This window comes from Folsomia candida, unplaced genomic scaffold, assembly GCF_002217175.1.
Source record: "Folsomia candida strain VU population unplaced genomic scaffold, ASM221717v1 Fcan01_Sc039, whole genome shotgun sequence".
In the NCBI taxonomy this organism is placed as follows: Eukaryota; Metazoa; Arthropoda; class Collembola; order Entomobryomorpha; family Isotomidae; genus Folsomia; species Folsomia candida.
The window spans coordinates 260,103-270,491 of NW_019091231.1; the positions used below are offsets into that span (position 1 = coordinate 260,103).

The window sequence follows — 10,389 nt, forward strand, 5'->3', positions numbered from 1 at the left end:
AATTTGGCATGCAAAATCTTAGAATTTGGCCAAAAGTCTTACAATGAGCGAAAAACGCCCGAATATGATCGAGAATATGAATATGTCCCAAAACCCGAAAATATGACCAATATGAGAAAATATACTTTGACCTACGTGACCTACTAGTGACCGTGAACATTCCCAGAAAGTTTGGGGACTGTAGATCAATAAATGGAAAAAGTCATTTTTCATTCATATCCGACCTATGGTGATGATTAATCAATGAGTGATGATTAATTACTATTTAGTTACTAATGAACTGAAAAAGAGTAATGCATATACAAACAAAAAAATATCCATTAAACCTGAAATGTATACCCCTGCAAACACCGCTGACTGTGATTGACTATAGCAGCAAGGGAATAAAATCTGCCTATATTCATGCAATTCTGGATAATACGGTAAATGCTTACATGTGGGCCACAAAACAGGATCCAGGCAAGAACTCCAAACACTTTATAGTTTGATCTGTTTTCCAAATTTATGCCTTCACTACAGAATTTCAACTTTTTCAACAATTTAAACTTCAATGGGGTAGCCACGGTGCTCGTTTTTTAATTCAAATCCTCATATCTCCTACCAATGATAATCTTGAAGCCAAAACGGGCAGACTTTCATACATAAGATTCGGGCTTAAAATTTCATATTAGTCTGATACCCACCAATCGCAACAAAATGCGAGAAATTTTTTGAATTTCACAATTATAATATTATAATTTTTAAACTTGACATTCCTATATTCTAATCGATTGTCGGCTAGATGAATCCGCCACACAAATCCATGCTAGATGACAGCACGGATATGGTTTTGATTTCAATTATGATTTCCTAAGAAATATTAAAAACATTCCTTAGCAACGTTAAAAAATTCGCTATTAACCTAAAAAAACTGCTTAGCAACTGCTAAAAAATCCCTGGAAACCTTAAAATATTTTTTCATTAAGTATGAATGCAAAATAAATTTGCAAATCCAGGCATAAACTGTTTTTATATAATTATCGAATCATTTATAATGGTAACTTACCACAATTGTAAACTTTTTATCACGACCAATAAATCGGGCCAAGGTACTGACTTAATTTAATAATTGGCATATGCTAATGTACAATTTTACATGCGACCATCTAGAACACGTGCTTTAATAGGTTACGTCGTAATACAAATGAACAAATTTTTATTTCGGAGAGCTGTTCTCATGCTCATTTTTTTATTGGATTAAAATAATTTTTGAGAATGGGTAAATCATATGGCCATAGCGGAACAGCTGAAAGACATTCGAGGAGTTATTTTAACATTGAATATTGCAAGGTCAAAAATTGTATATACAATGACACCACACATATGTATACTAATCTCTATGTGTGTGGCCTACGCAAACAAAATATTTAAAGAATATATATATTTAATATATATATATAATATAATATATATTATATAATATATATATATAATATATATAATATATATATATATATATATTTAAAGACAATTGTTGTATTTACGTTCTTAAAATTTCAGAAATAATTTCATAAACCAAATTGATTGATTACTCAATTTATTCGAGACAAACGATCTTCAGCACTTTAATATTAATGCCCAAGTCTAAAATTCATTTCTATTAGAATGTCCTTCCCACTGATACAGTTTTAACTAACTGTTACACGATTTTGCATTAGGAAACATATCCAAAAGCCTTTGGAACATAATATGCTTAGTCTTTCCCCCTTCTTCAGGAATTCTGACACGAACTTTCCTCACAGACTGGACAAGTTGACGATTACTTGTCGAAGGTAGAAATGACTCCAGCCAGGCCTCCTTCCCCTTCAGGATCGTCACGTCAAAGACTTCCAACACTGGGAAACCTACGTGGTAATTAATCCCCCCAAAATTTCCAGATCCTGGCCCCGTTTCGAATCCAATTTCCGTCTTTTTAGAATTGTAGTGGACGTAAAGACTTTTCAAGACGGGAAATACGGGAAATTTCCATTCCACATTTTTCATTGTTCCCGACCAGACCACGCCGACCTCCAGATTTTCCAAAGTGGGGGCCTGCTTCTGTAAGAATTTGTAAAAAATCGTTTCCACGTCGTCGGCAAAATCGCAAATGTCAACCCAAACTTCGACAATTTTATCCCCGAAGGAAAGCTTTTTCAAACCGGGGGGAATTTTGAGGAGAGATTCCATCCCGTCCGTCGTAAGTTCTCCATATAATCCCAAGTTCTTCAGGGACCTGAAGAAAAGTTAATTGATAATTTACTCATGTTATTCGTATAAAATCTCAGAGTAAAAAGGTCTAAACCTGGTCGATACGGTTATTCAAATTCCTATTCCATTGAAAGCTTAATAAGGTCAAAAACTTGCCACGAAAATTTGTTAATGGAACCTGGTGCTAACTGCATGGACCAGGTGGGGATCTTTTTATGCTCTCTGAGATTTTACAGCCAACGGTCCTCCAGCGTACGCACTCATATTTTGCCTAAATCTGTATCAGTAGATCACGAATTTAACTTGAAATAGTCGAAAGGCAGGATCCCCCAATAGGTACGTGTGGTAAAGACATTTGACTCCGAGGAGGAGAAAGTTGGTCATAAAATCAACAACTGTTACGCTTTCCAAATTTTCTGCGAATTCTCTCCTCGTGGGATGCAAACGCCTTTGCCAAATGACCCCAGTCATCCAAATTTCATATTTTTAGATTCAGGATCGACTGACACGAATTTACTTAAAATCGGAGAGGCTTTCATACATTCTTAATCAAAACGTTTTTTCAACCTTGCATTGAGCCGGACCAACCTTTCTAGGAAACCCGATCGGATCGGGTCACGAACTGTCACCAAACGGATGTTAGACTCAACTCTCAATCACAATATGCAACTTACTCTGGCCAATTGAATATTAGTCCGGCTTCCAAAATTCCAACAAATTGTTCACATTCGGTCACGAAATGTTCCAGATTCGGGAATGATGTCGTAATAGCCTCCACAATTCGGGGAACAGGACCCTCTCCAAGGTCAATATCTACCCTCAATTTCCTCAATTTCGGAAACAAGCTCCCCCCAAAGGAAGGGAAGTCCAGGGCAACGGGCATGTTCAAGTCCCCTCGAACAGAAACAAATTCTAACTCCTGTAAGTTCGTGGACGCCGACTGGACAAATTTTGTGGCGAGTTCGTGCTGCCAACGGAACTGATCTCCGGCCGGAAACTCAACAGAAATCGATTTCAAATTGTTGGTTTGTGGAAATACTGAGAAATCCGGGAATTCTGCCAGACGGTTGTCCGAGTTGGATGGGATCAACAGAGTGACTTGGGTGGGGCAGAATTTCAGCTTTTCGACAACCCCCAAAATGTTCCAGGTTTCCAGTGCTCCTTCCGGAAACGGGTCGTCATTTCCGTAATCTCCCGGCGAAAGGAGAAGCGCGATACTGGTCCGCGTTTTTAGAACCGGGGTAGCCCCGTAATTCCAATAGGAGGAGACCAGTCGGCACGTTTTGATGTCCTTTGTGCACAAATAGCTGCACAAGTGACCAATTATCTGTAAATTTGGATAAAATCAAGGGTAAAAAACTGCAAAGTATTTTTTAAAAGTAGAAAATTGAAACTTTTACATCGTGGTTAAGAGACATCTCGTAATCGGAATCCTTTCCCCGAGCAGTCATCATGCAATTTCTTTAAAAAAAATAATCATATGCAGTTTAAAGTAAGTTAAGTATTTATTTGGCATTTGTTTTAAGAAACCGTAGTTCAGAATTTCTTGATGTAAAATTTAAATTGTAAATTTGTTTGATTTATTGGCTATTCTAATAAAAGAAGACTTCGTAGTCTTTAAAAATTTCTGATTTTGTAAAGATTACTGATTGTATATTATAACGCTACACAGGTAGTGTCGAAAATGTCTGATGTGTCCTAAATTATGATAGTTGACAATTTGTGAACTTGACAATCGTAACGATTTGAAATGTGGAAAAAATTATCAATTCAATTTTAAATTGATCATTTTCACATTTGCCATATTTATCATGCATTTCCATCAAAATATGTATAGTAATTCCATTTTACAAAAATATGAAAATTTAAATATACAAGTAATATTAACAGTGTGCTCATTTCACAAATTATCATCCATTTTGACAATTCAAAACCATTGAATAATTCAATTTGAATTATTTAATGTTTTAAATATGTTAAACTCATTATATATTTATTTAATTAGATGCATACGTACCTCCAACCAAAAGGGTCCCCTTTTCGACCTATTAGTACAGCTACAAAAATTGAGGTTTCCTTTTAATTGCTACTTGCAATCAATTTTAGTGCGGTGTTTAACTAATTTGTATTTATTGATTCTTTATCTTATTTCTCAACATGTGGACGTGACGTCGGTCCAAATTTCTCCCGCAAGAGCCACCATCACCACCACCACCACCACCACCACTTTGTTTCCTCGAGTCCTTTTCATGAACTTTCTCATGAAAAATTGATGTTGATAATTTTAAGAAATGCCTATGTGCTCCAAACAATGTTGATGTTTGCTTTGTTCATTTTTTATTGTGTGAGTTGAAATGTTTTTGCATCAAAAATTAAACTGTGTGCGCCTAAAATAATGAGTTAAGTCAAAACACATTTCATTGCATAACGACGAATATTGTAATAGCAAAATAGTCACATTGACTAAAAATGTATAATGACTACTTTTCAATGACTACAAATAAACATCCAACTGCGTGACCACTTCGTCGAAAACTTATTTATGAAGCATAAAAGTAATCCGCTCATAAAGGTTAAGTTAAATAAACTTAATAATAGCGTGACAAGCTGCTCAAAATTTTCGAGGGACAAAATTCATGGGTTATGAAACCCAACCAATTGTGTATTTACATATGTGTATATGCAATTTGCATAATGCAAATACGTACGTGCATAATAAGTTTTAACCTTTTGCCTCTTTCTATTGACAGAAATTTATGCAAAATTATATAAAAGCGAATACACAATCTGTAAATCTGGCAATTCATGGCACGATGTTATTCAAAAATCCTTAAATATTAGGCAGTTTATAAACCCTCTGCTCTGCAGTTCCGATCCGAAACCTATCAGTGCGCGTCAGTGATCTCACAGAATGCAATTCAAGTCCAAAATATCCGTAATGCGGATAGTAACAGATTTCCAGCCGTTAATTTTTGCAGTGGGTCTGATCCTAATAATTTCAGGTGCTGCAGCAACTAAAAAATGTAACTTATTTAAGCGTAGTAAGCCTACACTCTTAGAAATTCGGTTACAAAATAATGCGGAGGAGGATTCATAGGCGAAGGTACAAAAATTGTCTTTTTAAACTTACCTATTTAGAATACGGTAAGAAATGTGAACCTCCAACCGATCCGTGTCGACATGATCTGCCGTAATGGAACCTGTCGGTGTGCAGATGAACACTATTTTAGTTCAAGCTCTTCGTCCGAAGGCTGTTTTGGTGAATTATTGTCGTTTGTTAAACCTGATACACCCTAATGTGCAAATGCAGTATCTTATATGTTTCAGCCTATACCCAGATTCAGCGCATTGTCACGATTGAGGTATGTAATTTTGAGCAATCCATCGATAGTTCCCTACGTGAACAAAGCCTTATTCGAAGTTAGGCTGATCAAATAACCTAAATCGACTTACAATGCGATGACGCCAGCGGTCTCGCTCCGATTTTGATGGCAAACCTGGCCGACCATTTGTATTTTTCACTCAAAATAAAAGAAAGATAAATTTCACGAGAAAATGCAAATTTTCTAGTAACGTTTATCATCATATCTTCGTTTAAAGTTTAAACTGAGCATTATGAAAAATCTTGAAGCACGTGTTCCATTATTTATCGCGGCTTCACCAAGATCGGAGCGAGACCGCTGGCGTAATCGCATTGTTAATGATGTGCCGTAGTACAGAAAATTCTTGTCGGACATGTGATAAATGTCATGTCATGTCGTATCTTGTCATATCTGGTGATTGTAGAAAGTCCGACAAATACGAATTGTACACTTGTCCAGTGTCAAAATTATTTGTCATGATATTTCACAACGCATAATTAAACGTTACCCGTAGGACCATCCTTGGGTGATTGTAAACGAGTCTTAAGTCCTCTCCTCACAAGCCATTACTCCAGCGTTTTCCTGCCGACACACAACCTGCTACACCGGCTTCCTCATCGATATTCTTCACAAAATCGATATGAGAATTAAAAACCTGGACAACTGCACTATTCAAGGCGTAGAAATGTTCGGCAATCTATCACAGACTGGTCAACCTTTATCTAAAAAGGACCTTGCTGGTGTAATCTTGCGCGGGGTAATTCAAGTATTGTAGTTCACGCACAGCATGAATTCACAACTTGCAAACCCTTAATGTATCCCTTCTAGGAGGCAGATCTTGCTTTGGCAGCGTTTGAGGATAGAAGCACAAAAATGGCTGCTTTCCCCTTCATTTATAGACACAATGGGACGCAATTTTATTCCTTTAGTCTTGGCTTACCAAAATCTTCGACGGCTGTTTCGCAATTTTTGTTGGGGTAAGGATTACTATTTGCATATCGTCGATATAATCTATTCTTTGATGTTTTATGGGCGAAGTACGGCCTATTTTTAAAAGTTTACCTTTCATTGTGAATTTTATCAGTCCATGAAATTAATATTCTTTCGAAATTTTATAATACAATTCTACTTATGTGCAACCGACATTGTCATTCTAAAAATATCCAAGAAGTACTTAAATACGTTGTCTGCCGAATTTTGTTCAATTCTGCAATTAAAAAAGGGATCAGTCGCAATCCACCCCAACAGCTTAACCTACGTAAGTAAATATAACATTGTTTTCAATTATATTTCAGATTTCATCAGGTTCGCCACGATAAATATATGTCCGCCTTGTTGGAAAAATGGTTTGTAGTGGGTACCCCCTTGTGGACGAAGGAGAAACAAATCACTAACTTTACGCCAGAGTATGAGTGCCTTTATAAATAATATGTGTAGGTCCATGTTCATGTCAAAGTGTTACAAAAAATGTCAAAAGGATTCACATATGTACAATTTTCATTGGCAATTTACGATGTTGTACATATTTGATATGAATAAATGGTTTAAATAGGTTTCGATTGATTAAGTTTTTACGGATTCATAAGGCTTTAAAATTAGTTTGAGTGTCAGTCAATTTGTTCATAAATGTTAAACTCAACTCATTCAAAAGATAAATCATCAGATAAATCTAATGATGAATTTTTCAATGTTAAAAATCATACAATGTCTATTCATACAAAAATATTCATGTATCCCTTCGTGCATCGCTTATTCATCACAAGTTTTATTTGGTATGCGTTTTAGATGTGAGCAGCCTATAAAATGTTGCGTTAGGTAAGTACATATAAAGCTCACATTTTCACGTAATAGCATGCCTCACAACAATGTAACATTTCCAAAATAATCTACATACATGAAAATCTAAAAAATAAACCCTCGAAACGAATGTAAATAAGTAGCGTCAGAGCGATTCCAGTTCCCTTTAACGTTTCTCCGTATTTGACTTCGTCGCCAAGGTCATTAGGTCAAAAATACTATCGTCTTGAAATTCGCGGTGGAATTTCCTGTAAAATGACACCCCCCATGAGAATTAAGGTTAAATTTAATTTTGGACCACACCCCCTGACGCAGTGGGGTGTGGTCCGATTGACCCCATTTTCGAACTCGACCGAGAACTAAAAATTAGCTACCCAATGTCGAAAACGGGGTTATGTTGACTCGTTCTGGAGATATCCTGCTTACGGACGGACAGACGGACAAAACGATCACAATAAGTATCTGGCGCTACTTAATAATTATAATTTACTCAAAGCGAATATTAAATTACAATGTTAGGAAAATGTTGCAGCCTTTCATTCATTGACGTAATAAAATGTATCCTTCTATTTCGAGCATAACTTATTACTCGGATTTATGCACACACATATGTAAATACATAGGTATGTAAATTCTAAACTTCCATTTCTAAAATGAGATTATTGCGTACATATTTCACTTCGTTTCTGCGTAAAAAAACGAAACTTAGCCAATATTTATTTATTCACGAATTTGTTCTTTCAACATGGCATTAGTTTTATTCCGTCGCTCAAGTTTTCTCGCTAATAAACGACAATTCTTTTTCCAGTCTTCCAATTCGGCTTGAACTTTTTCTAGTTTTTCATCTCGTGGCGGAGCGCTGTAGGCATGTTCCTCGCTCAGGCAGGATCGCGAGTTTGGCCTTACTGGAAGCCACGTGGGTGGGGAGGTTGCACCGTCTTGCGGCTCGGGGGTAATATTTCTTGGCGGTGGGGACAAAAATAGGTCGTCTGATTAAAACTTGTCTGTTTCATTGGTAAGAGTTAAACTTCCAGGGGAAATAGTGCGGCTGGGTGGTTGTGCTGGTGGGAGGAGACGATTTAGAGGGACACCTGTAAGAGAAAAAGTTAAGAGATTTATCGATATAAATTTACAAGGAAAGACTCCCGGCGTATGCTCTCGGATTTTGAGAAAATTAGAGTCACTTAAAAAATCTCAAATTTAATTATTATTCATGCAAAAAAATGTAGCCTTGCCTTAAAAAATTTCTATGAAAGGCTACCTAGTATAAATATATCTCATTTTTAAGGCGTATCTTAGCAACTTGTAATTTCGACGCTGAAATATATTACTGTCGTGGATAAGATAATTAAAATCAAAAGATTTTCGTCAGGTTACCCTTTAAAATTTCTAGGCTGTATTAATTTTACACGAACAGTAGTGTGAAATTTGCAAAAATCCGATCTAATAAAACTCAAGTTTTGCAAAGATGGTTAAATCCGAAAAGAGGAAAACGTGATAAATTTGGAGGTTAAATTTGTCAAATTTTGCGCCCATTCATGTTCTACATATTCTTCGTAACTTCTCTGCAAAATCTGCCCATTGCGAGGTCGTCTTTCGCAAATTTGATATTTCTTGAATTCGGGATCGATTAACACTACATACATATGTAATTTACTCAAAATCTGAGTGCATACGCTGGGATGTGCATGGTAAAATAATTCAGGAAATATTACTGTTTTTCGTTTCCATCGGCATTGCCCACTCTTCGATCTCTTGGCGTCCCTTGGACATCCGGAACATCGTGGTAAAAGTGCAGACTACATATTTTCGTATTCTTGGTCGGTGTCCAGCTCATATTTCCTTTCTCCGTCCGGATAAAATCAGTCCATTTCTTTCACTCTGTGCAAAAAAAGTAGAAAAATTTGGGAAATTGTAATTCTCATATTTTTATAACTGACATAAATTTAAAAGCTTACGAGTGCAAAGTGATGTGCTGTGGGACATCCGGGTGCCAACTTTTATTGCAACTTGGCTTGAGACAACACACTTGTTTGGAATGATTCCTTGTGGGATCTGTCAAAATATGGAAAATGATAATTTGTAACTTGCAGAATAGACACGTACGTATTGTAATTTTTGCAACTTTTTAAACCAAAAAAATAACAGATCCACTTGGTCCGAGTAAATTTGCAGAAATGTATACGCTAATTTTACTTTAGCACGTTCCATAAAGCTTTGTAAAAGCATACACAATTACAAAGTTATGAAGAGCTACGTCAATTGTTTTACAGATTGACAATTGAATTAATCATTATTTAATTCACTACTTTACGACGGGTATTCATTACGAGTTCGAATATTTAGCAACCTTACAAAGTTACACATCCCCGTGTAGGGTGACCATATTTCTCCCGACTAAAACCGGGACATTTTTTGCAAAAAAAAATTTCAATAATATCTAGTGCTTGGCGAAAAAATTTTCAATAATATCTAGTGCTTGGCGAATCGGGTATACCGAATTTTGAGAAACAGCCAGGGTAGAAAATTAAGTAAATATTTCATGCATCTTACTGGCATATATGTGCTAAAAGAGTGCCTTGCAGTTCATAGTGAGCGTTTCATAGTCATGTCTTTCATAGTTTTCGTTTCATAGTACATTCGTTTCATAGTTGTTTTTTACATCGTTATTTGTGATTTTTCATAGTCATTCACTACATAGTCATTTTTTTACATAGTGGAAATGTTACATAGTGGGAGTGTTACATAGGATATGTTTAAAATAGTCGCAATATTTCATAGCCCCTTAAAATTTCTAAATGTTTAATTGAACATCAGAAATCAATTTAGAGTAACGGATCATTGTCAAAGTATCTTAATTGTATGTGGTATACTAACTCTTTATTGGTTTCGAGGAATAACGTTTTCATGATTTTTTCAAATCTTTGTCACTTCAGAGGAAGAGAAAAACGCAAGTGCCAATAATATCTTACATGTAACGTAAAATATTAATTTCAAATTTGCC

General features: G+C 35.9%; 2 protein-coding genes across 2 annotated transcripts; one reads left to right on the forward strand and one right to left on the reverse strand.

Annotated features, from left to right (window-relative positions):
• Positions 1 to 1,559: 1,559 nt before the first annotated feature.
• LOC118433044 lies at positions 1,560 to 4,657 on the reverse strand. Its single transcript, XM_035844586.1, has 4 exons — positions 4,244 to 4,657; positions 3,627 to 3,687; positions 2,901 to 3,553; positions 1,560 to 2,251 (listed from the first exon to the last, which is right to left on the reverse strand). The coding sequence occupies exons 2-4, from the start codon at positions 3,678 to 3,680 to the stop codon at positions 1,672 to 1,674; spliced, it is 1,287 nt and encodes a 428-aa protein (XP_035700479.1). The 5' UTR covers positions 3,681 to 3,687; positions 4,244 to 4,657; the 3' UTR covers positions 1,560 to 1,671.
• Positions 4,658 to 5,109: 452 nt separating this feature from the next.
• Positions 5,110 to 7,167, forward strand: LOC118433031. Its single transcript, XM_035844575.1, has 5 exons — positions 5,110 to 5,485; positions 5,554 to 5,588; positions 6,103 to 6,345; positions 6,417 to 6,565; positions 6,884 to 7,167. The coding sequence occupies exons 3-5, from the start codon at positions 6,229 to 6,231 to the stop codon at positions 7,014 to 7,016; spliced, it is 399 nt and encodes a 132-aa protein (XP_035700468.1). The 5' UTR covers positions 5,110 to 5,485; positions 5,554 to 5,588; positions 6,103 to 6,228; the 3' UTR covers positions 7,017 to 7,167.
• Positions 7,168 to 10,389: the final 3,222 nt, after the last annotated feature.